The sequence below is a fragment of the Agelaius tricolor genome, unplaced genomic scaffold, assembly GCF_023055355.1.
Source record: "Agelaius tricolor isolate 1412-34295 unplaced genomic scaffold, bAgeTri1.0.p SCAF_22, whole genome shotgun sequence".
NCBI classification, from domain to species: domain Eukaryota; kingdom Metazoa; phylum Chordata; class Aves; order Passeriformes; family Icteridae; genus Agelaius; species Agelaius tricolor.
Window position 1 is genome coordinate 2,917,023 of NW_027269282.1, and position 27,484 is coordinate 2,944,506.

At 37.7% G+C, this 27,484-nt stretch overlaps 1 protein-coding gene across 1 annotated transcript in view; it reads left to right on the forward strand.

Moving 5' to 3' along the window:
* Positions 1 to 27,484, forward strand: part of CFAP58 (cilia and flagella associated protein 58) — a 57,748-nt gene that overhangs the window by 8,302 nt on the left and 21,962 nt on the right. Inside the window, exons 4-15 of the mRNA XM_071446222.1 lie at positions 387 to 543; positions 2,565 to 2,759; positions 4,896 to 5,033; positions 7,133 to 7,292; positions 7,529 to 7,611; positions 8,751 to 8,942; positions 13,598 to 13,759; positions 16,590 to 16,736; positions 20,080 to 20,220; positions 20,570 to 20,793; positions 22,781 to 22,892; positions 25,114 to 25,218. Of these exons, the coding sequence (XP_071302323.1) occupies positions 387 to 543; positions 2,565 to 2,759; positions 4,896 to 5,033; positions 7,133 to 7,292; positions 7,529 to 7,611; positions 8,751 to 8,942; positions 13,598 to 13,759; positions 16,590 to 16,736; positions 20,080 to 20,220; positions 20,570 to 20,793; positions 22,781 to 22,892; positions 25,114 to 25,218 (1,816 nt within the window). The remainder of the gene's footprint in view (positions 1 to 386; positions 544 to 2,564; positions 2,760 to 4,895; positions 5,034 to 7,132; positions 7,293 to 7,528; positions 7,612 to 8,750; positions 8,943 to 13,597; positions 13,760 to 16,589; positions 16,737 to 20,079; positions 20,221 to 20,569; positions 20,794 to 22,780; positions 22,893 to 25,113; positions 25,219 to 27,484) is intronic.

Sequence of the window (27,484 nt, forward strand, 5' to 3'; positions counted from 1 at the left end):
AGACATAACCTAGTTAGGTTTCCAGTCAGGTGAGGTGCAGAGAGACAGGTTACAATAGTGTAACATTTTTGGTCCCTGACTAATTTTGCTGTGGGAACAAAAGAGGAAATTTTTTCCCCTGTTACTTTTCTGGGAAATGGAAGGTTTATTCAGACTCATGAGGATGTGATACAACAAGAAAGAGTTTTGACTTGGCTGATGGTGACTCTGTTCACAGTAGATAAAAGCATATAATTCAGTTGACCATCAGTCTTCATACAGAGGAGTTTAAAATGAAAAAAAGATTTTTTTTAAACTCCTCTTTCTCACAAAAGTCTTTGTCTGGCATAGGAGGAAGAACAGAAATGGCCTGTGACACTGCTTGACTATTATTTCCTTGCTTCCAGTGTTGAGGATTTGCTAAGACTTCAAGAAGAGGTAACAGAAGAACGAGACCAACTGTTGTCAGAAATTGTGGAGTTACGTCAAAATCTCACTGAAATCACAGAGCAGCAGCAGGAAACAGAAAAGGCAAAAAATGAGGCAGAGCAATCCGTTTTGCAGGTCTGTACTGATCACCAGATGTCCTGAGCCTTTCTCCACAGTTACAATTGATCTCCAGTGACTAGGATGCTACTAGCTGTTGCTTTGCATCTTAAACATTTTCAGGAGTGCTCTGAGTAGACTCTGCTGTGAATGACTTTTATATTTTTCTGTAGTTTTAGGCTATGTACTTTGTGAAGTGTATTGTCATGTACCAGCTGCTTCCACAGCTTCCCAATACTCCACTGAGGCCAAGGTTGTTTTTTGTGAATTGGAATCATCTTTAATGCTGAAGAAATGGGATGTCTTCTGTATTGTAAATCCTTATGCCTCAAAAGAGACACTTAGAACATAGACCTGGAATGGAGATTCTTGGTCCCTTGCTGTTGGCAGTGGTTGCCATATTATGAGATACCATCATTCTTAAGAATGTATCAAAATCTGGCTTAAAAATAATGAAGTTATTTTCTCTCCTTTATGGGAAGCCTTTTCCAGATTTTTGCTTTTTTCATAGTTAGGTACCTCCTACTTTCTTCTTTACTCTGATTTTCTGTTTACTGTCTTTCCACTTAATTTTTTCACCATGCAATTGTCTGTAGAGAGCAGTCATACTCCATCTCAGCTTTACATGAAGTTAGGCTTTCTATATTTCTGACCATCTGAGTAGACAGTTGTTCTTTGTGATCGATATGTATGGCTTTCTTGAAATGTATAGAGCAGCTAGAGATAGACAAGGCTGAGGATCAGAGGAAGAGCCACTGAATGGAAGGTAGAAAAAGATGAAAGATGGCATAAAGAACTCTGATATATCAAATATATAAGCATAATAGTGAGAAATGAAAGAATTAAATCAGAACATAAATAGGGGCTGGAGCAAGACACCTGGAGAAAGGAAGAGTAGAAAATCACACTTAAACAAAGAACAGAGAAGAGGTAGAAGGGGCATTTGGCTTTCAGTTTTTTACAAATCACAAATAGGAAAGTAATGATCAGTCTAGGTTTCATGCACAGAAATTGTTTCTATTTATAAAGCAGATGACTGGTAATGTACAAGAAGAGAATATAAAATCTTTGTTTTTCTGACAGCATTGTGGGCATGAGAGAAAAGAGTCAAAACTTGTTGAATCTTGGCAGCCTTAATCTTCTGATATTCACTTCATCAACCCTTAAATTTACAGAATTGTTACAGCATTTGTAATCACCTCCCATTCTTCCAGTATGAAATTATTCTCCACTTCAGACTGCTTAAATGACAATGTGTCTTTGAAGATCCTATTGAAGACCCTGTTAGTTCTGGCAACTTTTCATCTGTGGGCTCAGAGGGGGAGGAATCCTTAAGCAAAGAACATCTTTCAGTTGCTGGTCCCTGGCTGAACCGAGTATTTCCATATGGATCAGCCCCCTGTGTCTCCTCTCTGCTGATTCTGCTCCATCAAATTTTTGTGGAGGGAGAGAGCAGGACTCACAAGACAGTCTATTAAATATGAGAAAAATTTCCTCTTTCAGAGTTTCCACGTAGGAACTTGAGAGTAGAAAGATTGAAACCAGTTGAGACAATGAACACTAGTCTGGCATCTCTCTCTTTCCTTTAGTATCAATGTAATAAGTGTTTCTGCTAGTCAGAAGGAATAATAAAAAGAAAAATCCTTGCAATACAGCATCAAGCCCCAATTAATTTTGATGCTGCATTCAGAAACTACCACTTTTCAAGTAACTTATAACAGTAAAGACATTTATGCCACTGCATCTCCAGAGGAATGCTTTTATGTTTGGACTGTATCAGACTGTACTTCTGTCTGGGTGAACTGACTGGTGTTTAACAAATTTTTGTCATCCATAAATAGGGCCCTCATGCAGAATAATTTTTTGTTCAACCATTAGAAAACATAATTACTTCTGAGAAGATCTGGCATGCAGTGATGGTTGCAGTAATATAGAAGCTCTTGTTTTTAAAAGCAAGCAGAATCAGAGAGGTGAGAGGACTTGTTTTCCTGAGTAAAAGGCAGCAGAATTTAAAATTGTTTTCTTCTCTATTATTATAGCTTCAGGAAGACATCCAGCTGCGTCAAAGCGAGGAATTACGAGAGATGCGAAAGAAGGAAAAAGTGGAGACTGAGCTGAAAAATCTTCAAGCTGAAATGGATAAGAAGCAAGCTGAGGTCCAGAAGTTACAGCAACAAATAGAGAATGACAAAGAGGAACAACTGAAAATAGAAAATAATCTTAAAGAGCAGAAGGTAGGCTACATGGCACACTGCTGTTTATCAGGTCTAAGATTAGAGTAAAATCTGTAATTAAGAAGAAAATGGATTTTTCTGAAAAGAGAGGGAGGGAGAGTAAGTTATTAAATTTTAATAAACACTTATTTTTATATAAATATCAATTTATTAACAAATAAGTATGTAAAGCTTGCTGACAGATTTCAGATAGATTTCTCACAGAAGTCAGTAGCGGATCACAATGATATTGTTCATCTTGAAAAATCACAGCAAGTAAGACACAATCTGTGAAGAACATGGATGATCTATAGGAGCAGGAGACTACCAGGTTGGACTTCTGACTATATTGCCAGCTTTGCTATTGATTGTGTCTAGTGGCATTGGTAAAATAATTTTACCTCCATCCCCTTCTTTCTTCTTTTTCAAAATAATTTTTATCTGCCTCTCAAGCCTGTGAAAGGGCAAGGAACTGTCTTCATAAACCTTTTTGATTGATTTCCTCATTCCATTTCTAAAAACATTATCTGGACACCTCCTAACATAGTGTTCTGCAAGTCTGTGAATTTTCAGGTTTTCAGTCCATTTCCCCTGACTTTGAGAAACTCTCAGAGAAGCAATTTCAGTAAATGGCAGGGGAGATCTCATCACTGTAAACCAGTCCTACCTCAAGGGAAACTTCCTTGTGAGTTGTGTGTATCTTGTAAATTTATAACTTTTATAGCTTTTTCTTCCCTTCTGGTCCCTGAGTTTGAAAAGGTAGAGGTCTGTGCCAGTTTTTAGTCAACACGAAGTCTTACTAAAATACTCAGGAAAGAGATAGAGAGAAGACTTGATTAATTTTCTGAATATCACTGATTTGATGCAGCTTTTGAGGGAAGCTCCATCATCTGCCATGGTAATCACGTTGTAGATACTGGTTCTGTTCCATTCTTCCTTCTTTTTATAGTCTCTTCCAGTCTTTCAAAGTGTAGATTTTAGGGACATTCAATTATCCAAACTGTCCTGGAAAATTAGAGCTCACATAAAGTGCTGTGTGGGCTAATTAACCAGACTTCTGCATTGTCTTCCTTGCCTGTGCTGGCTTGAAGGTGTCTGTGAATGCCCTAAATGGTCTTTTGCTTGAAGTCTGTCCAAAACACAGGCTATCCAACTCTGCAAGGGTCAGGGTAGAAATCTTCAAAAGAAGGTAAGAGAGCTACTGCAATTTCATCAGGTTTTTGTCTCAGTTGAATAGTTGCTGTGATGCCTGCTATTCTTTTATTCTTATTATTATTTTAAAAGAAATTGCTAATGAAATACCGTTTCCTGCATGACATTGAAAATGGTTGGATACAGCTGCTATAAGCTTTATCCCACCCCTGTCCAAGACTGAATAAAGAGTTGCCTGAAACAGTGTTATCCTGACATTTGCAATATAAAAAGGAGTATTCCTTGTTTTTACACTAGGTTCTACTTCTCTTTCTTTAATGTTTTCTAAAGGAGCAATGTATAATGACTTCATCAGGAGTGAAAGATATGATGGTTGTTTCTTCATTTATATATGTAATATCTGCAAGGAAATTTCCATCAAGCAGAAGATAAATCTGGTAGCTCCAGTATTGAAATATATGTTCTGTCTAGAAACCACAAAACCACTATTCCATATGTTTAACTGAAGACAAATTAAAAAGCAGAATGCTTTTGTCCTGGTCTCAGCAAACCATGTACCCAGAGAAATGTTATCAGCACATTAATGGAGGATGCTTGCTCATAAAACAGAGCTTCCCTGCCCTCTGCTGATTGAAGTGATTTGAATCTCATACTCATTTTCAGTAATTTTATGTAGTGAGCTGTATTATGTGATGGTTGCCAGATGCCTAACAAGAAGGAAAATATCTATTTACCACCTGCAATAAGCACCTGCTAAGCTTCCAGAAAAAAAATTACACTGGATCTGTTGTTCATTAGACATTATGATTTCTCCATGTCATTATGACCATGTATCATATTTAGTAATATTAGTAATTCCATCAACAGTGAAGGCTGGTTTTTAAGCAGACAACAATCTGCAGCAGCTTTTGTCTCCTGGGTAGCAGGAGGGTTTGGTCTTCAGGTGTACATAGGTATTGTAATGAGATTTAGAAGAATTGATAGGATTGTTCTTTAATCTAACAGACCTTGAATGAAAAAGCTGGTAAGGAACTTGAGCAATTGAAGATGAAATATCAAAAGCTCTCACAAGACAATGAGCAGCAGACTGCAATGCTTGATGATGTGATGAAGGACATTGGTCAGAAGACAGCACAACTGAAAGTAAGTTCCAGAGGGTGCATCCTACCAGCTGTATCATTCCAATGAAATCTTACCACTTGGGACAGGGATGACTTCAGTTCTTGTCCTGATAGTTCCCCATGAGTAGTTTTGGATGAAACATGAGTAGTTTTTAGGAATAGATCTGGCTGATGCTGAATGCCATTCTTTCTATGGCAGGTAGTCTCCAAGCCTCTCATCTGACATTTTTGCACCTGTTCTCCTGGAGGATTGTTTCATAAAACACATGAACCAAAACGTTCAACACTCTGTTCATAAAGGTTGGATGGTCGCAAACATGGGGTCTCTTTTCCATCTTGAGATCTTCAAATAAGAGGAATGATTTTCTTATAATGATTAATGCAATTTGAATTTTGCCAAAATCCATTGAAAAATGGTTATAAATTATAATAATGGTGTCCTGGATAGTTTCCACTGAAAGGAATTGCTTTCAACACTAAAATTTCTTCCCCCCCAGTATTGATTGAGAAAGTTAAATATAAATAACCAAGATGGTGTTTACTTTCAGATCTAAATGGTTTTGTTGCCTGACTTCACATTACTCAACAGTAATTTTATACAACTCAGAAGCAGATGAGTTTCTGTTGAGGAGGAATTAAAGGATTCCTGTATATTCTTATTAGGGTATTTTGAGAGCACTTGACAAAGGGTAATGTATAGATGTTGGATGCTATTATGCTATTTACCATACCTTGCATTTTGTGTCACCATTGGGGTTAAACCAGTAAACATTAGCAAATTCAGGTAGAAAATAATTACCTTCTTGAGTTTTACTGAGTATAACTAATTCACCTAAATAAAAAGCTTGTTTGCTTGTTAGTCTGATAGAAACTAACCCCTGACAGATTAAAAGCTCAGTTCACAACTGATATGAAATGGATGGTTCTGATTTGGATCCTTAATGGAGGATGATAAGAGGTTTCTTTCTGTTGTATTTTATTAGTCAAGCTGAAGGTTGTTTTTCTTACTTATTGGAAAAACAATTTACTGTCTTTTTCAGATTGTCCAGTTTTATCATTACCAATGCCATCATTATTTAAAACTTTACAAATATGACTTGCATCTGGGACTTTAGAGTGTCAGAGGATTTTGTTTCTATCATCTTATGCTGATTTCAGGAAAAGTTGATGGAACTTTCAGAGTCATGCTCAAGGACTTCTGGGAACAAAAAAATAGAAGATACTGCCCAGTTAGCAGTTAAGCCAGCTGCTAAAGCTTAAGAGCCCTAGTCATGATCTGGGGTGCAGGTTTTGTAGGGATTGTGCCTGCAGTACCATCCTGCAGTGTGCTGTGTGATGGGCAATGTGAATTGTCAAACTACTCTTAAACCTCTTGAAGCTTATTGTCAGTGAGAGCTGAGGAGATTCCCATTCTCCCAGAGGATGTTTCATAGCAGGATTCCCCTTCTCACAGAATCAGTATCTGAGGCTGTAAGTGGAACACTGTAGTCTGTGATGACTGTAAAACCTAGCAGTGGCACTGAATTATACAAAGTTATACTTCTTAAAAGGAAAAAGACTGATTGCTGTTGTGATTATTGGTTAAGTTTCCCAGTAACCAGTCATGCAGTATTTTGATTGATTTTTTTTTTCCCTCTATTGTATAGCAAATGAGACAGATTCTGGATTTTGCCTTTTCTTTAAAGCCATAGGTTATAAAAGAGATGGGGATAATACATACCTGGTATTTAGGGACATGCAATCAGACCCCACTACAGATATCTTTCTCATCACAATCCCTGTGCCTAGTACTTCAAATGAAAATAGAAAAATAGATTTGCCTGTTTTTAATCTACTGGACTAATTGGGTAGTGCTTTGTGAGGTTTGCAGCTTGAAGTTCTTTGTTGATGATCTTCAGTCCTAAAGTGTAAGATTTGATTATCATTTTCATTTCCCAAGCTGGCTTTGTTTAAATTATTTTAAATGTTTTTCAATTAGCTAATTATCTTTCTGCAGCTGACCCACAGCACTTACATGTTTTCTTTCTGAGTTTCATGGAGTAAGTACACCAAATAAAAACCCATTTTCTTCCCTCTTTCTGTGGATGCTTTCTCTCCCCTTTCCCTGTTGCTATTCTGTAGGAGATAGAGGATGAATCTGCTCATATGAGCCTTGAAATTTCAAAGCTGAGCAAAATGAGAGATGTTCTCCAGAATAAGCTGCGTACTGCAGAGGAACAAAAAGTTGATGCAGAACATGAAAAAAACATGCTAAAAAATCAAATAATCAGACTGGAGAAAGGTAGGTGCCTAAGAGATAGGTGAATCTGTTTTCTGAGTTCTTTTAAGTTATTCTAGATACTCAAAAAAGCATTAGCATCAGCTAATATGTAGGGTTGTAAAACCTGTTCAAAACTACTTGAACTGGTTATGTAATGTCAGGGCTTTAAAAAAAGTCCTCTGAATTGTGGACTTTTGCATTTTTAACAGCTGTACAATTTGAACAGAGAAGTCACTGTCTTTTCACTTTTTCTCTAGAGTTGGAGACAGGCAAAAAGCAGGCAGAGACTGACAAGAGAGCCATAGATGGGCTTGTGAGGGAAAGGGATATGCTAAACCAGGTGAGTTTGCATTGTTCATATTGATAAGCCTCACAGCTTGAGAATGAAATGCCTGTAGCTTAAACACTCACAGCAGCACAGAAATGTAGAATTCATAATGTTAAGTTAAAGCCTTCAGATTTCCTTAAGCAGCTGTACAAACTACTTTTCTGTGCACTGAAATAATGTTAGCATCCATAAAAACACAGAAGATTTCCAAGTTTTAATGTATAAACCATCAGGGAGTTCAAACTGCAAACCTGTTATTTGGTATCCCAAGAGTTTGCTATGTCTGTGTTTTTACACATATCTTTTCCTCTGTATCTTATGAATTTTGGTACTAATCTAGGCAAGGTAAGTATTTGCTGAGAGAAGACAACCAAAGTGTTGATAGACTGTGTAGCAGCTTGGCAGGTTGTTTGAGTAGTAATCCTTGCTTTTAGATCTGTTTCTCATACTGTTTCCCATCAGCCCAAGGTTCTTGTACTGCAGTATAGCATCTCAGGTTTATGGGCAGACCTGAAATGTTATCTACTAAATTCAATGCTAAAAGATGATTTCTGACATGCTTTATTTGGTGTAGATTTACTGTCCTGTGTCTTGAATCTAGCAGAGGCTCTGATTTGACAGGTAAAATATTTGTTTTGTATAGGGAGGGAAATTTTAAAGTGGGACCAGGAGGCTGATTTTGTAAAGATGATATGTTGATGTTTTCTGTTTAATCTTTATGCAAAATTTTAAAGTAAGCTTGATTAATTTCAAGCTTGAACTTTCTATTGAAGACATGAGCAAGAAGTGTATTTGGCTTTATTCTTAATGTTACTGGCTACTGGCATGCTTTACAATCAAAATGCCTCAAAGCTGGTAAGGATTTTCCAGTCATTAGTTATATCCACTTGTAAACAATCCTATCAATTTTATTTTTTGTAATGCAGACACTAGTGTTTTAATGAAATCAGAAAAAGCTCTATTTAGCAGCTGTGCTAGAGATTTTTTTTTTTAAATCAGATTTAGGGTTCAAGTATTTCAACTGAACAAATTAGATAAGGAATAATAGCATTGAAAAGTCCATAACCTGCTTTGACAATGGCATGCTTTTGTCATGGTGGTAACAGTGTTGCATTTTCAGCTCAAGACTCATTAATTTTTGTTCCCTTTAGAACTTGATCAAGGCTGCAAATGCTACTCAGAAACAGATCGATTTGGTGAAGTTCCATGAGCAGTCAAAACAGAACTTGGAGACAGAAATCCAACATTATAAAATAGAAGCTCAGAAACAAAGGAAGATTATTTACCAATTGGAGAAGGAGAGAGAGAGTTTCATCAAGGAATCGAGTGAGCTCAAAGAGAAGGTAGGAGCAGCTCTTTGTGCAAGGGGTTCTTTCCTGTCTTACTCTCAGAACTGTGAAGGTGATACATTAATTTTCCTAATGTGCCGGTGGGAGAAAGCTTGGATTGGTGGTCTTCATACAATGTACAAATATTTCTTGCTGTCAGTGCATGTTGCCTGCTACTGCTTGAGCTCTCTCTCGGGAAACCTTATCAATAGGAGAGAGACTTGGTAATTCTGTGAGAGACTTGGAGTCCAGCCATGTACTGCCATTACTGGAGTTCAAACCAAGGCCTCTTGACTTCTTATACATGAGTCCCACAATTGAAACTCTCATATGCACTTGAAAGTTACACTTTGATTGTTCTGTCTTATCTGCAAAGGACCTTATCTTGCAAATGACCACTGTCCTAAAATTGAGGCCAGTGAGACCCTACAGTTCTCAACATCTTTGTAAGGTACTTAACATTTTGAAGGCTTACTTCAGTATGTGAAAACAGCTCAGCATGTTCAAAATAGATTGGAAAACAAGTTTTCCAGTAGCAGCTGCAGAGGCATAAAATTCGAGTTGCCTGCTGCCCATTATTATGTATAACTTTATTCCTGATGAAGTAAAATCAGGATCATGTTTTTAACATGTTCCATTAATTGCTGAGTATCACATTGGAGAGCCCTCCAAGAAGCTCATTGATTTACTGGGATTAGCTTCCAAGCAGTTTCAACTCAAAAGTTATTTGCTATCTTTTCACAGTAAAATTATCCTTCCAACTTCATTTGACCAGGGCCTTTTAAATCATTTTAGAATAGTCTATGCTCCATTGCCTGGAATACCTCTTGTCATTTCCTTGTAAATAATATTCCACAAAAGTGAGATTTGTCTTTGTTGTAAAGTCATATTTTGCTTCTTTCCCTCATAGTGCATTTCTAACTATAGATATGAGTTAAGAACATTGTAAGCTAGGGCCTGAGTGTAATTCATAACACTCAGAACTACAAGGCTCTTTCTTTTAATTCTATTTGGGGCTGCCCATAGTATTTTGAGGGTGAGAATGACAAATGTTTGTTTGCTTACTTTTTCTTTTCTTCCCCTGCCACTTTGGGTGTAAATTTTCTATCATTTCTTATAAGGCAGAGGCTCAGTAAATGGCTTATGACACTTGAGCTGTTTGTATAATTATGCCTGCAGTGACTGCAGCTTTCCAAAGGACTGGCAGGCTTCCTTGGATCACCAAAGGGGCAGTTCCTGATTCTGCTTATAGATGAAGAGCAGCAAGAACAGTTTTGAGCATGGGGGTATGTGACAGCAGTCTTGTCCTTCAAGTCCAAATGCAGGGTAGGACAACATAGGATCAGGATTGTTATGTAAATAGGTAATATTTAGGTTCACTGTTTGACCTATTCAGACTTGAGAAGCTGTGTCAAAACTACAGAAGTCATTTCACAGCTGGTGGGGAATGAGCTACTGATGGTAGTAAGGCTATGGCCAGTCAGTGCTCTTCTCTCACCTTTTGCTACCAACCTGGTTTTGCAGGAAGTTACACCCCACCTTTGGAATTGCATAAGAGCTGAAAAAGAGCCAAATCCATCCAAACCCAGAGATGTAGCTATTCTGGCTCTGAAAGCTGCCTGGCTATTTATAGCAGCACATACTCTACAGAGCTGCAGAATTCATCTTTCAAAATCATCATTTACCACATCACACAGTTTGTGGTGATTGGGAGTGGGGCTGTGGCAGAGCCCCATCCCCAGTGGGCACAGCTGTGAGCAGCAGGTGAGCAGCACTGACAGCAGCGAGCCACAGAGTGCCCAGGGGCACTGACCAACCACCAAAGGGAGCAGAGGGCACACTGGTGCAGTGCATCAACAGGAGGGTATAAAAGATTTGGCTGAAGAACAAGAGGAGTAGTCTTCTGAAGTGATATGATGTTACTCTGCATGGGTTGATGCCTGAAGCCTTCTGGTGTGATATGGTGTTACTCTATTAGGGCAAATGCTTAAAGCTTTCTGAAATTGTATGGTAATGCTCTGTGTATTGTGACAACAATCATTTACTACTAACTGATAAACAGAGTTAACAAAATTATATACACAACAGTAAAATATTTTTAGGGTGAGAGTTTGTGCATGATTTCCTCTTCTAACTCTTGACTTGGCTGACTGCTTATTTTCAAGTCCCTGCCACTTGTTGAAAAGTCTTGCTTCTAGATTAGCCAGCACTAAGTAAGCACTAAGTAAGTAACAGCATTTGTTTCTTGCTCTTTGTTATGTAGCCTGTATTACTGGGTACAACTTTTAGCATATTTTTTTCCTTTTTGAATTGAAATTCTTAAATTATAAAATACTGGTTTCTCTGTGTAAGGTTTAGGCTGATGAAAAGGAGGTAGTGAAATTTTCACTGATTCCTTTCAGTTCCATCTGAACTGTTCCTTGGCTGTGTTTTCTGAGGAGTCCCAAAACCAGTCTTTAATATGTTGGCTTTTTTCAAATAAACCCTTTTAAAATGCTGAGTGTGCAGTTAACAACCTATCCAGGAAAATGAAAAGATAAATTTCCTTTTTTAAATTCACATAATCTTTTGGAAAACCTGTTCTTCAATAGACATATCACTAAGGCAGCACTTCCTGGAGTGGTCAAAAATGGATAAGCAAGTAAGGACAGCACCACTACTGACATATTGAGTAGGTTTATAGAACTAAACAGGTAACCAGTAGTAGATGATAGTGAAGTGTACAAGTAATAGAGCTATGAGGATAGAGGAAAAACGATGAATCCCAGATCCTTTTTGCTTAGCTTTGTGCCCTCATTGCCAAATCTGAGAGGTGTAGTGTGCCTATTGACTAAACAGGAATTGAGCATGCTCAGCCTCCCATGGGGCTGTGTTGTGAAACACTGTATGTATCTTTTCTGTATTTATACGAAAGAATTATTTGAGTTTAATAATTCCTGAAAAAGCAAAATCAGCATCTAGCCTGTAAGCACAACTCAGTAAACTTTGTCCACAATCTTACTGCACTTATATTGTATCAGAAACAAGTAAAATGCTTATAAATGCAGTGACCTACTTTCAAAACTTGCTCCAGCCTATTATCACCATAGTGCAGATAGAAAACATGCCTTATTGATTTCTTTTCTGTGCTATTGGCAGATTGTTTAAACAGCAAAGGAAAAGGCAGGAGTGGGTTATAAAGTGGGATTGTGTTTTTGTATTGCATTGTAAGCAGTTCCTGAGATCACCTGAAGTCAGCTACGATGTGCTGGAATTGTATTCCTACTTTGGTAATAAAATTTTTGATATTTAGCTCTCCCCCATCTTCAAAGTTGGTTGGAGGTACCTGGTGGAATATTTAATTATTTAAGCTCCTGTCCTGTAGTTAGGCCTCCCTGAGACTTTACTGCTGAGGAAGGGACAATGCTGTAAACTGCAAACTTTGCAGTTATTGACTATTATGTAAACATTTGTTTTCTTCTTCTGCTTTGACATGCAAGCATGTATTTTAGCCCAAAACTCTACTTTCAAAAGTGGAGTCAGGAGAACGGGATATGAACTGCATCTGGACATTGACTCCTCTCCTGGGTTTTGTCTGTGTGATTCCTCAGCTTTTTTTTAATGCCTAATTTTTTTCCTAGCTTTAAGAACAGCATTGTTTTCTCCTCCTGGGTAGTGAACCTGGTAAACCGTGTTTTTGATATGTGTGCTCCTTAGTATTGTTTTTATTTCTTATTTTTTTGTAATGCTGAATTCTATATGAATGCTGCTTCCTTGAGTGCTGCAGTTTTCAGCTTTGTATAGGAAGGGAAAAATAAAAAACTATTAAAAATATTTTTAAATTAAAAAAATTTAGAACCTCCTCATAATGATTAGCAACTATTTGCATTTTTGCCCCTGTAACATAGCAATTATTATGTGTTATGATAGTAACTGCTTAATAAAGGTGTCTGTAAAATTTTATGGTTTTGTTTATTGATACTGCATGTGATCATCTTGTTTCTATAGTCTACAATACTCCATTCTCCTTAGCTAATCTTCACATAGTTATTTCTAATCTTTCATAGAAGCGACTAATGGTGATTACCTACTTATTTAGACCGAATGTAAGTTAGACCTTACCTACCTTACCTACTTATTTAGACAAAGTGTACATTAACTGACTTTGTTATTATAAAGTTATATTTGAACAGTTTGTAATCATCAACTCTGGTCTCATGTTCATCAAAAAAATTGGGTTGTTAGAATGTAGGAGCACATGCAGGGCTTCTGGAAAAACATGTGTTAATTTATCTTATCATACAGGTGACATCCAAAACAACATCCAAAATCTAGATTTGCTTCCTAAATAAACTGAGTATATTCTTGATGGAAACTGTTTATGTTGATTGTGGTGCAACCAATCTGTGGCAATATTTTCTTTCAGTAGATTGTTGTTAAATATGCGCTCATCTATAAGTTTGAGTCTTGAGTGGAACCTAGGTATCAGATTAAAATACAGTTTTGTCCCACATAAGTAAGTGAGAAAGGTTAAACTTGTATTTTGACTGGAGCAATTTTCAGCTGTAGTTAAAACTGCTTATCACAGGGATTTGAACTTGGCATTTTCAAATCACAAACTTTGTTCCATCTTTCTAATCTTGTGATGATGGTTTAATCATGTTAATTTCTTTCCTTTCCTTTTGCTCCAGATCCTCAATCACATGAAAGATCTTGAAATGCATCAAATTCAGATCTGCAACTATGAGAAAGAAATAGAAGGGCAAGGGGTTAAATTAAAACACCAACAAGCTCTTTGTGAAAGTCTGAGAGCAGAGAGGACCCTGTACAGTAAAAATCTGATTGAAGCTAAGGTAGAAGGATACATTTTTCCTTGTGCTTCTCTCTCTGCTGTTGTTTTTTTTTCCTGATTTAATTTTAATTTGTTAAAGGGAAGCTCAGTGGCTCAATGGCAGAAGTGGTTTCTTCATTCCTGTGGGTTTTGGGGAAATGAATGTTTTAGGTCCCTGAAGTTTTATCTACACCATTTGTATTTGGGCTGGAAATAGGAGTCCTCAGTCATCATGTGGAAATATCCTTGCTGCAAACCATGCGTAAAATCATGGTACACTGGAGCCACAGACTCATAAAGCCATCCTGCCTCCAGTCTGTTTTATCCCTTTAGGAGTTGTATGCATGTATGTGAAATAGGGTATGAGGGGAATAAGATTGCCTCCTTAGCCCTGAATGAGTATGCACATTACTGTGAATAATGATTTAGGAAGCAGAGAAACACTTTCCCAGCTGAAGTGGGATTTTCTGATGAGAACCAAATGCTTCCACCTTGCTTGTTTCTTTCAGAGAGTGTCATTTTCCTCAGGAGATGATTCTTTCCATTCATGTCTCCTCCTTGGGGATCTCACTAACAATACTAGAAGAAGAGAACAGAGCACTTAAGGATATATTCTGTTATTCTGATGTAAAGATCTAAAATACTGCACAAATCCTATTGTAATTGGCAGATATTGGGACCCTGGATAGCTGTCATTTTAAGCCTTGGGTTATTTCCAAATAAGTATTTATGACATAAAATGTATAGAAAATTACAAATTTATACTTAGGTTTGGAAAGGTAGGGGTTTTGCTTGAGAAGCACATGGGAATGAGCTGTCAAAATTCCTAGTAAGCTGTGTACTAAATTTTATGAGGAATGCACCATTTTGCCTTTTATGTGGGATGTTTTACTTGACCTTAGTCAGCCTCTCATCTGGTGGATTCAGTGTTGAGATTCTTGCTGCTCCCTAACAATCTGTCAGGAGAAATAAGGTTGAAAAATCACAATGTTGATTTTTACTAGTTATTTTTATTTTAAAACACACTAAAAATTTGGTTATTTATAAAGAACAAGCATCTATTTGCTAAGTTAGAAAATGGAGCAGCCTTTTGGTCATTGGGTTTTGAATGTTACATGGTGGTAACACTATGCTGTTCACAGTTCCAGTTGTTAGAGGCCAATATTTAGACTTTAATAGGTTGCTTGTCATACTACCAAACTCTTTTAGCAAGTCCTGTGTGAGAAAATAGCTGACCCCAAAAGATCTTTTGGCCAAGGCAGTGTTATGTTTAGCAATGAGAAAAATAGCTATTCAATGTTCAGTAATGGGTCATCCAGTCATGAAAGAAAAAAACAATCATAAAAGATGGTTGTTTTAAGCATTATGGCAAATTCTTTCTCATTTTGGGAAGTAAAATTTGCACAAGCCTGTTTCGATAAAGCTGGATGCAAATATTTTTGGATTGCTTAATGTGGAATGATCTTATGCCCACCTTGCCAGTGGTCTCCAGAGTACCATAATATTGAAGTCATTAAAATGGAAAAGGCATCCTGGCAGGCTGTTATTATGATATAAATAGCTGATGCTTTCATCCTGGGGCTTTCTTTTGGTGTTAGGAGTTCACTTATTTAGGCAAGCTGATTAGGAGACCAGTTTGCCAAATTGTGTGTTCTTACTGCTCTGCATTAAATAAAGAATTAAGAATGTATTTGGGTGTGTTTGGGCTCTATATGCTAAATCTCTGTCCTCTTTTACAACACCAAAGAGATTTATTGGCTGTGTACCAAAGACAGCTTTTAATAACTTTTGTTGTCATGGAAGTGGCTGAATGTGCAAACAGCTGGGCCTAGTGACATATCACTACTAATCAGTCCTCTCTCTGTGCTGCTTGGGCGAAGATTGCCATGACTCAACATCTTGCTTAGCTACATTAAGCACTTCATGCAGGTAAAAATCCCTCATTTGTTGAGTAAATCCACACCTATGGTGGGTAGTGCTGAAGGAGCTTTAAGCTACCCTGGTTTGGCCCTGGAAGAGGGTGTATTCACATGAGAGAGAGATTGTCTTCTCTGTGAGGTGGTAGGCTCTGGCAGAGGAGCAGTAGCCTCTAAAGCTCCTTTCATTGCATCCTGAAGAACATATCTGTCTAATCATTGACTGTTAGCTTCCATTTCATGGCATAGCATGTGCTGTCACTGTGCTGAGCTGAAATGCTGATTTTGTACAGGCAGGCACCTTTGTGCTGTGAGTAGAAGTATTCCTACTGACCTGAATCTCTCTTCAGTGCTACCAACATTTTTGCTCTGTGTTTGAGCTTAAAGTATGTGCTAAATATTTTTACAGAGCCTTCTCAAAGACTGAGCCCTCTTTTGAACTTTGCACCTCTGGGCAAACTAGCATGTATTGGTATCTTACTGAGGCTATGTTTGTTTGCACAAAATGAGCTTCTCTTGAAAGATTTGTGCTCAACTATGCATGACCTTATTGGAAAAGCATGTTATTAGAAGCATGAAAACAGATGGGTATGATTAGAATCTTAGTGATTTGGATTTACTGCTGGTTCTTATAGTGTGTCCAGCACTTTAAATTAAATGTCTTATTAAACTCATGATTGATAGTCATTATTTTTGTCAGTGTATCTTTAAAAGGTTTTATTTTATTGCAATGTCATGCTGGCTTAAACAAAAAACTGTTGTTTAATGAAACTGTTTTGTTCTGTTGGATTAAAAAGTGATGTCTTATAGTGGGTACAAAAGATCTAGTTTCATGCACCATGGCTACATTTTCTAACATCTAAATGGCTTGAACTCCACATCACAAACAACCTCTTGCTTTAACCCTCTCTGTGATCACACTTCCTATTCTATTAGGATGAGATGGCAGAAATGATGATGAAACTGAAAAATTCCACACGCCAGGTGGATCAGCTGAAAGAGGAGATCAAAGAAAAGGATATAGCCCTTGAGAAAGTACAAGTGGAATTCCAGCAGTCAGAGGATGAGAGAGAGTCGATGAAAGTAAGCCCCTTGACACAGATACTTTCTTTCAATGGGTGGACTCCATGATTTCCCAGACGGCACTGTGTTCTGACCTGTGGTAGTTGTTTTGCTGTATTTTAATAAACTATTCTCTACTTGAAGCACAAGATCTCAGTACTCTTTAGAGATAATAGTTGCAGAAATCTGTCTATCTGAGAACTTTAATCTCTGCTTATAATTATAATAAAAGAGTCTGGAATTGTCTGTTGGAGCCGTTAAATCTCTTGGTGACTGAACACTTTTTACTAAAAAGTTCCATTTTGCTTGCAGAGGTGTTGATTTCATGGGTAAACTGATTCTAGTGAACTTTTTAATGTAGACCCTTACAACTCAACTTTTTATTTTTAAGAACTTTATTCTTTCTATTGTTTTTAAGTGTAAATCCCATTATATTGCACAATGTTGTATTTCTGTGTAACTAGAAAGCATTGGTCTTTTGGGAGTTAGGCAATGCCTTTTAGTAGGTCCCTCTGCAGAGAAAGCTATTTTAATATTGTGGTTTAAAGCAGCAAGATTCTGTCTTAAATCAAAGGAAATCTAAGCTTGATATTCGGGTTCTTCTCAGTGCTGCTGCAGCCCATCCTTAGATAAGCTATTGGATTTGTGGTGGTATCTCAACCCAATTTGCTGCATTCTGAAAAGATTTATGGAGTTGTGTTCACAGGAGTTTATTTTTAATCTTCACTAAGCACTAGGAAAAAAAAAACAGGAAAAAATGCAAACAATACCCCCAAAAACCAAAAGTTTCCTGTCACTTTTCACAATGTTTTCTTCTTTCAGTTTATTCCTTTGCTGCTATGACTCCTTGAATTTTCAGCCTCTCTCAGCACGTAGAGTTATGACAAGATGTCAATAGGGCTTTGTAAAAGGGTTATGAATTTGTATTCTTGTCCCTGATCTGTCTCAGAGATGTTCTATCAGTGATGGAGAAGTCAAACAGGATCTCATTCCCTGTGTGCAGCTTTCAGCCTTAACTAGTCCCCAATTCTGTCTCATCACCTCAGAACTGTCTGCCATTTATTTGACAAACATATGATTGCTGCATGGTTTACCCACTCAATTATTCACCAGCAGGTTTGTCCATACACTGACATGACATTACTGACTTGCTTCAGGGCATTGTGGTCTTCTACCTGAATGTCACTGCTGAGTACTAAACCAGAAGAGAATTCAGAGGCAGCTGATTGTCACAGGCACAAAAGAACCCAATTATTTGTGTTGTAAGCCTGCATCAATTTGTCCTGTTTGCACTGATGTGAAGGAAGTAAGAAAGCTGTTCCTGGGAAATAAGTTTAAAGAATGTGCTAAATCATGGAGAACTGGGATTCATAGGAATGAGGTTATACAGACATGCTCACCTCAGATGGCATAAAGGCCTTAAAAATGTGTAATCATGGTAAATCCAAGATCTATTAAAGCCAGTAAAATGCCATCTTTTGGCTTCAGTTGACCTTCATGCAGGGCTGCAGCTTAGAGTTGTTACACAAAGGATCTGAATATTGGAAAAAAAAATAAATCTGTGGCCTTCGAGATTGGAGCTGCTGGCAAGTCAAGTGATTTGTATAATTTAGTAGGTGTTTATGCATGTTTTTTCTGGAAATCTGAATATAAAATCTGACTTCTTATTTCAATATTCTGTGTTCAGTCCCAGTTATAACTTTTGTAAAACTCCTGCTTTCCTCCTACCTCTAGTAGAGCATACCAATAAAAGTATCACTTGCACTAATATTTCAGAATCTAAACAAGAATTTAGTTTGAGTTTGGTTTGAGATATTGGTGTAGGTCCCATATATGTTATTTTTTCTTGCTGACTGTTCTTCAGTTCTTCCAAATTCTCTGAACTGACTTCAGGTGAGCTGTGCTGATTTACAGCAGTTTCAGACATGACCATTTTTCTGCTTGCAGGGTGACTGTGTTTATTAATTTCCTTTTACCTGATGTACAGAGACCCTCGTACTGTGGTTCTGGGTATATTTAATCTAACTGAAAATCCTTGTGTGGCTTTAAGAATTTATGTTCCTTACTACTCAAGGCAGCTCAGATTTATTTAAACTGAGTGCGTTTCAGTGAGACTTGTTTATAGGAGTGTTTGCTGACCACATCTAATGCCACTTCTTGTTTGCAATTCATATTTTTCTGACATAAGGAGACCATAGAATTGTGATCTATTAAAAAAAATATTATCAGCAATGCCGAACACAAGAGCAGTTTTACATTTGTGAGCAGCTTTTGTACAGTGTTTATTGAATTTCATCATGAAGTGACTTGCATTTTTATTCAGCTGATGAATACCTGACACTGACTTAGAGAGCTATGTCTTACACATATAGGAAAATGAGAATTTTATTAAAGAAAATAAGAATGGAACGAGCTATTTTATTATTATGATGGAACTGTTTGTCTTAATTCAATGTTTTTGCAGGTGCACCCTTCATCACAGGCTCAATCTTTCAGCATTGGATGATGCTTATTTTGAACATCATTCTTTGTAAGGGTCAGAGTTGTGGTGAAGTCATTGAGTTGATGCTTGAAAGTTTTCAAAGCTATGAAAATGAACTGTGGTCAGCTAGTTCCACCTTGGCTCTAATTGCCTAATAGTGATAAAAACTTCTAATAATCCAGGAAGACCCTATTATTTTTATCTACATACATGCCTTAAATTGCAGATTTTGTGACAGTGGGATAGAATGACTGGGCAGATTCCAGTGTTAGTTTGTGTTGGTGCTGGGCAGTCGCTGTAGCAGTGCATTGCTCCTCCTTGCTTTGGAACAGCCCCTCTTTTCACAGTCCTCCTCATTTACACATCCACTAAACAAAGTGCTGTGGCTCTTAAATCTTGCTGTTCCTTTCCTGGTTGCCACCAATCCTTTTACTCCAGTCTGAAGCCTTTCTTGAGTTGATGCTGCTTTGTACTACACAGCAGAGATTGTTGCCCTTTTCAGCAAGGTGAACTGTTCTTGCTCACCTCCCAGACTGACTATGAATAACAACTCCATTGAAAAGCTTTCTAAATATGTGCAGTATAATTAAAAAAAAAAGAGGTATTCCTGAATTACAACTTGAATGATTGTCATAGATAAAAATACTTTCAAATTTCTATTGTGTATAAGACAATTACATAAAAATAGTATTTATAGTATTTCTTTATGGGTCTTCATGCTTGCTTATCTTGGTGATTAGTTCTCAAAAACTAATAAAATTTGTACCTCTCAGGAAGGTAAAATAATGTATGAAATATTTGTAAGTAACTCTTAATTGTAGGTTTCTGTAATGGGAAGTTATTATTCAACAGTTGCTCACCTATATTCTTTATCTCCATCAGGCTGAACTGCTTAAGATGACAAAACAGGCTCAGGAAGCCAAAGCCTATATTGAAAATCAGGAGGCAGAAGAGAAAAGACTCCTAAAAATCATTGCTGAAGCTGATGTAGAGAGACTGAAACAGAAGAAGGAATTTGACAAGGTTGGAATCCCTAACTTGAGTTTTCAAATACCCTGCATTCTGTTCCCTCATTTGTCCAGTGTATTTTTAAGATGAAGATTCTTAGCTACTGTGAATGTGGGAGTAATAAAGCACTATAAAGCCATTAAAACCAAAATGTTAAGATACTGAAGTGAACAAAACCTGCAGTTTGTACTCTTCAGGTGATTGAACCCTTATAGGGGAAATTATTGGATTCTTGCTGTATTTCTTTAATTAATAACAATGAAACCTCTTAATGTCCATGATTTTGACTGATCCAAGCATAGTCACGATACTCTGGGATTGTGTGAATGAAGTGTGAGTTGGTGGCTTTGCCCTGTGCCCGCAGGTGCTCGGTGAGAGACACGCCCTGGGGACGCAGCTCATTCGCCGCAATGACGAGGTGGCGCTGCTCTATGAGAAGATCAAAATCCAGCAGTCCATCCTAAACCGGGGTGAGAGCGAGTACCGGCAGCGGGTGGAGGACTTGAGGATTCTCAAGCTGGAGATCAAAAAACTTCGGCGTGAGAAGGGAATACTTGGCAAGAGTGTGGCTAACGTGCAGGAGCTCAGGTAGGAAACCCAGTGGAATACATTTCCATAGTGACTGCAGCCATGGTTTTGTGTTTGAGACACAAAATATGGTTTATATGTAGTAAACACTTGTATCAACCTTGGAGAAAGGTTTTTTTTTTCTGGTTTGACCTCAAACCCAGACTGGATTAAATTCATTAAATAATTTACCAACAATTAGGAAAATTGAAATATCATAATAAGGAAAGAAGAGATCTTGGCTAAAGTTGAATTAGTTTTCATATTTCCCCTTGTATTGTGAGTTACTGCCTACAGAATAAACCTGACAGCAGCAGAAAAGGTGTTCACAGTCCAGTGAGCTCCTAAGTGGTACACTGGTACAAGGCCTAGATTAGTGGAACTCCTTTTGGTTAAGCAATCCACAGAGTATGGGAGACACTTGACATATTCAGAACAAAATCCTCTTTTCAGAGCTCTCTCCTTCTAGATTTAGATGCAAATCTTATGATCTTTGAGAAAGTTTTAGTTAAATTTTCATTGAAAGGTTTGTTTCTTTAAAAGAGTAATTTAATAGCCCAAATCTGATTTATCTCCTCCTTCTCCAGCTTAATGCTTCCTTTCTTGTTTGCCCCTCATTGTATTTCCTGATGGGAAACTCTGGATATTTTCTAAGATGATTTGCAAGGAGAGGCAGTTATGTTTTAGCAGATAACCATTGTTCCAATTCGGTGTAGGTATCACAGTTTTGAGTGAGATCTTTACTTTATCAGTGTGGTTCTGTGGCTTTCAGCAGAACAAATTAACTTCAGTCCATGGTCAGTCCCATTGACTCCAGTGGAATTATGCCAGTTTGATTTGGTGAAACAGAAAGGAGAACTGGGCACACAGCATTAGCAATTGCAGTTTTCATCGACTGACTGCAGATAGGAATGGAATTTGAACTTGCTGCCCAAATGCATTCAGCTGAAAGTCTGTTACTGTATTGAAACTCAGTGATAGTATTGAAGTCTAGTGTGCTGCACGCCATGATGGGTGGATCAATTCTTGCTAACTGCAGCAGCAATCTCATACTTTAATGAAGTCCAAAACCGTAATGAAAACTGCCTGTCAAAAAGATTCCATTTATCACTTGTGCTGCTAATTAGCTTTCCCAATTTGCCAATTGGAAATGTGAGGTTTTTTTCCCTCTTCCGTAACCTTGTCCAACCTCACAGTTAAAAAAAGACCTTTTTCTCTCTAGTGAGCTAAATGCAATTCTGAGTTTAGTAGGAAAAGATTCAGTGGTGGAGGAGGCACATCACAATCTTTCACCCCCTTTTGAGATTGGAGAATTTAGAGGATCCCATCTAAGTGATAAGGGTCAGATAATTACAAAATATGCCTTTTTTTCCCCTGCCCTTAAACCCTGTATCACCACCATAAAAGCCTCTTTGTTGAAGAATCTTGGTAGTGCTCAGTTAATTTTTAATTCAGCAAGTCACCTCTGAAATTCCTTGAGGAGATGTAATAAAAGAAATCAAAGTTATGTTCTCTTAGGAACAGTGCCCATCATACTTAGGTCCTGGAGTGTGTTTTATTTGATAGAGTGTGTGAGCCATGTAGATTTAAAACCTTTCAAACACAAGCTGTTAGATTCAACACAGGAGTAAGTGGATATGACCCATGACTGATTTGTAGGTTTGTAAACTAACTGTCCTTCTGGCCTTAATGTACATGGGAAGATGTGAAGAGTGAGTTCCAGTGGTCTGTGGAGTAGATTCTCTGGGAGCCTCTTTACTGAGCCATTCTTAATGAAGCAAGTGAAGAGGTCCAAGTGTGTTATTTTATGGTTCCACCTGTTTAGTGTTGATACATTTTGCCACCACAGTATTGCTGCGGTGGCAAAGTGATTCTTTGTTCTTTCCATGTAGTGCTTCCTGTGCACCATAGTGCATGGGAGAATGATTTGTTAATGTCCACATTAGTGCCTTGGTCATGTTGAAGTATTTTGGTGTGTTTTTTCTTTTCATTTTATCCTGGTCTTCAGATGGGAGTTTAATCACATGCAGAAGGAACTGTTAAGGGAACAGACTCGGTGCAAAATTTTGGAAGAAGAAGTGCAGAAGCCCCTGCAAGTTCACAGATGGAGAAAATTGGAGGTGATGTGTGAGGATTTTGTGTTTCCAAAGCCCCTGCTACCACATCAGTGACCCAGCAAAAGCGTATTTCATTTACTGTTATGCAAATGATGTGGAGGGACTGGGCAGACTGAAATTTCCATTGTACCAATGGAATCCTTACCTGCTGAATGCTTTCCTTGCACAATGCAATCAGTGCTATTTTTGTGGCACTTTCTCAATGAAAAATTGCAGGGGGATTTGTAAAAAGACAGTGAAGTGCTAAAGGGAATAAGAATGCATTAGGTGAATTTAGAAGGGGGTGATTCCTTAACATGGATGGTGAGAAATAAGATGATAGGGGAAAGATACAATCCTACCCTCACTGAGCAGGGAGATGTATATGGGAATGTATATGGGAAGAAAACCAGTAATTGAAGGGCTAATAGAATAGGTAGATTGGAGAATGAACAGATATGAAGTCAGAAGGTAAATTACATCTGAGAAAAAACAGAGAGAGTCCTCCTCATAAATAGTGGTGGACTCACAAAGATAGTAATTCCAGGTAATGTGAGTTCAACTGCTTTACATAAACAGCAAATCTAAGTTTTCACATGATTTGAACCTGCCAAGTGAAGGGGAAAAATAAAAAATCCATCAACCATAGATGAAATATATGAACATCAGTTGGCATCACTGGATATTTTTGATGTCAGTCAGTGACATCTGAGATTGCTCCGTTGCATGGATCTCTGATCTGATGCCAGCCTGGGTTGCTTAGCTTCTCTAATATTGAGTGATAATGTGCTCTGTCCCTGCAGAAGCAGAGCTGAATATTTTGACTGTGCTTGCTAGCATGATAGTGAATTTCTGATCTTTCCATGCTGAGCTTAAAGGTGGATGGTGTGATTAGCTTTTCTCGTGGAAGGGAGATATAATGCAGTATGCTGAAGTAGGTTAAACACATCTAGGTACAAACTCTAGCAGCACCTTGTAACAAAGAAAAATCAGGCCAGTCAAAACATCCAGTGATGGGAAAATGAATGTATGAAGAGACTGGTAATGGGGAAATCATGTCTTTCCATTCTAGATAACTGGTTTGTATTTGGAACACAGAAAGGCCAGCAGATGGCAAGATCCATATGAAATAATCCTGATGGGGTTTTGGTTCAATTCCTAATGAACAAATACTCTCATATCACTACAGTAGTCACAAATTGGCACCATGCTTGGGCAGTGCTATAAAAAAAATCAATGACTGAGTGGATCATGAGCACTGGTCTACTTTTTAACCTGGTTTCTCAGGAGATGATGTTGTGTTGTAAGCACTGCATGTGTATCTGTGTCAGTGTCCTAGTTATGCTTGAATTGATTAGTCAATTTAGATAAAATCAGACAAAAGATTAAGAACAATGAGATACCGAGTTCCTTATAAGCTCAAGTGAATATAAGAGAGCAGGACTATATTGGAGCCTTTACTGCAGTGTGAGTTTAATCCTTGTGAGGCACCCCGTGAGAGGGGAAAAACCAGATGGGAGAGAGCTGATATGAGACCCTGAGTGAGGAAAAGTTGCAGGCAGAGTTTGCCCTTCACTGAAAGATCCAACAAGAAGACATAAAGTACTGGGAAAGTAAGCTGTACTGGCTTCTCCTCAGAAGGAGGAGGAATTATTTCTTTGCTCCTTAGAGCTTTCTCCAGATTCAATCTATGCCAAAAGAATAAAAAGGAAGGGATGGAGAGACAGACATCTACTAGCTCCTGTTCTTATGGGCTGTGTAGGTAGAAGGCAACAGTACAGTGCAAACATTCTGTCACCATTTTAAGCATTTCACTCCATTGAAGAATGGGATCTCACATGTATGGACACTTTAGAACCCCATAATAATTCATCAGAGTACCCGCCAATTCCTCTTAAATTCTCCACCTGCTTCAAGACTAAATTGCAGTAAGTACTTTGTTCAATAGAAAAATCTTCTCCTTAAAAACTAAGTTGGCAATGTTTGAAGTTCTTGAACAGCAGGAGATACTTGCACTGCTCTTAATTTGTCAGTGGACAGTTCCAGTTGCTGCTAAAATAGATATATTAAGTTCCAGGACTGCTTGTGTACATGCAATTTTTAAAAAAATAGCTGAATGCATCTTCCCCTAGCCCCCCTTTTGCAGTTGTTACTTTTGAACACTGAGATATTATGGTTTTCATGTGCAAAAAAGAAACAATAAGTTATCATGTATAATTTTTGAGACTCCTTTGCTCTTTCCTAGGCCAGTGACCCCTCTACCTATGAGCTGATTCTGAAAGTTCAGAGACTACAGAAGCGACTTATCAGCAAGACAAGTGAAGTGATAGAGAAAGAATTTCTCCTTCAGGTACTGCAGCATCATTATTTTGTTGCATCTCATTAATATATTTGACTTAGTCTACTGACATGTGCTTCCTGAATGTTACTTAGATGCAGACTTTGGATTTCTTTTGCATGCCCTTTAGGTAGCTTTAGATGGCAGCACTGACTCACTGGAAGAGAACAAACAGCATCAGATTAGTTGATTTTTATATTCTGGTTACTGATACCTGGTCAGCTCTGGAAAATACAATTAAATGTTGGCTTTAGTTTATTCATGTCAGAGATTAGTCTTCAGGTCAGACTTAGACTATTTGAAAAGTTTTTCTGTGTTGTTTTAAACAGAACATGAAGGAAAATTCCTGATTTATTCCATTTGTGCTTAGCTTGGCTTTTGGCAGGAGGAATCCTAAAGTTTGTGTGATTTAGATATACTGCTGGCTGGGGCATGTTTGATTTCGAGGTTTTTTGTGCTGAACTTTGCAAAAAAAATAAAATTTTCTGATAGCTTGTCTTTTTTTGAACTCTATCAGATGTCCCTTAACCCCAGTGATAACAGTAAGATTGATGCTGTAGAATGAAGGAAAGACTGTATTTCTATAGTGCAAACATTTTTATCAAATATAACAGAGGAGGACTTCAGAGAGTCCTGGCTTTAACCAGAGGTGTTAATCTGGTCTCTCTGGTGACTGTAGGGCTAGCTATAGATTACCAGCTCTAGGTGTGACTTTAACATCTTAAATACCCTAATAGTCTTGTATATCTGTGTTGGGTATCCCTCACTGGAGAGTAAAATGTGACCTGAATCTCCCTCTGTCTTGAGAAGAAGCTCAGCAGATCTTATCAAAACAGAGTTTCTCTCTATTTGTTTTATGGGAAAACATTGATCTGAAATATCATTTGAATGTAATTTATGGTGTATTATTCCTCTGCTTGGAAAAATGTGATCTTTGTTGCATAGCACTAAAATGCTGTCAGTGAAATAGTTAGCTTAAAATGTAGCAAAAATAGCTCCAAATTTACTGTGCTTTACCCATGCACAAAACAAATTCTGTTAGATTTCAGATAGTCTCTATTGCATATCTGGCCTTATCCTTAGTATGCTCCCATTTTGCTATTATTTTCAGCTGAAGAACTGAGATATAGAGGTATTAAGTTGCCTGCACAAGAAAATCTTTGAAATAGTAGGTATTTGAGCTTACATTACTGTACTAGCCATTGGTATAATCTTTCTGTCTCTGCAATGGTCCTTCTATGGCAACTCCATGATGTTTTTATTATTCTTCTAGATTTAAGACAGGGTTTGGCTATATAAAATCTAATTATTATAGCTAGAATTGCTAATGAGTTCCTTTGTGTTCTTAATTCAGGCACCAATTTCCTGTGTAACAATGCTGAAATCAAGGTTTTCCTTGGAGAAATAATAGTGAAGGCCAAAAATACTATGCTCCACATTCTGTTCAGGGATTTAACATTAATGTTTCTGAGCTCTTTTCTGTTTTTCCAGGGTTTTGAGTTCTCCACCATGACTGAAATAGGGCTCTTTCATAGCAGGGTGTGGGTATGAGGAGGTAACCAGAGATGGAGGACAACCCCCAGCTCATTCCCTTGAGGGGCTCTAAGTGCTACTGATTAGCTCGCTGGCACAATTATCACAAATTAAGGGTACTAGCAGAGCTGCTTATGCTGAGTGTCTGGATAACCTGGTACAAGGCATTTCATTATTCTTTGGACTGGATGTCCTTGGTATGATGGTAGCATCTCTTCTGTAAAATCATACCCTGATACTCACCAATAAAAAACCCTTGCTAATAACTTACTAAACTGATGTTACCAAATTCCAAACTGCTGTGGTGAAGGAGCGAGCCAAAGGAACTTCAAGCAGAAGGAAATAAACAGAACAATACCATCAGCTTTCTGGAGAGAGCTGAGTTTCACACACCAGAAGGGTGGCTTCACAAGACCACCTTCTGGGCAGTTTGAAGTATTTGAAGTGAAATATTTGAAAGGTAGTGTAGGATTTGATCCTGTTTGATCCTGACTGAACTTTAGAATTATGGGAAATAGCAGTAATTTAGCTCCAATTTTAGGAATTTTTAATTTTGTTCCCTCAATATAATTTTTATGTTGAGAGAGTTTTTCTCTCTTTTTTCCTTTTTTTTTTTTTTTTTTTTTTTGTAATCCTGGTAAACCCTTCATGCTTAAAGGCATTCAGCATCTTTTTAATATGGGTCTCTCCTGAAGTCAGCTCAGCTCAGTGCAGTCACTGCTCATTTGCAGGGGTGGGGGAATTG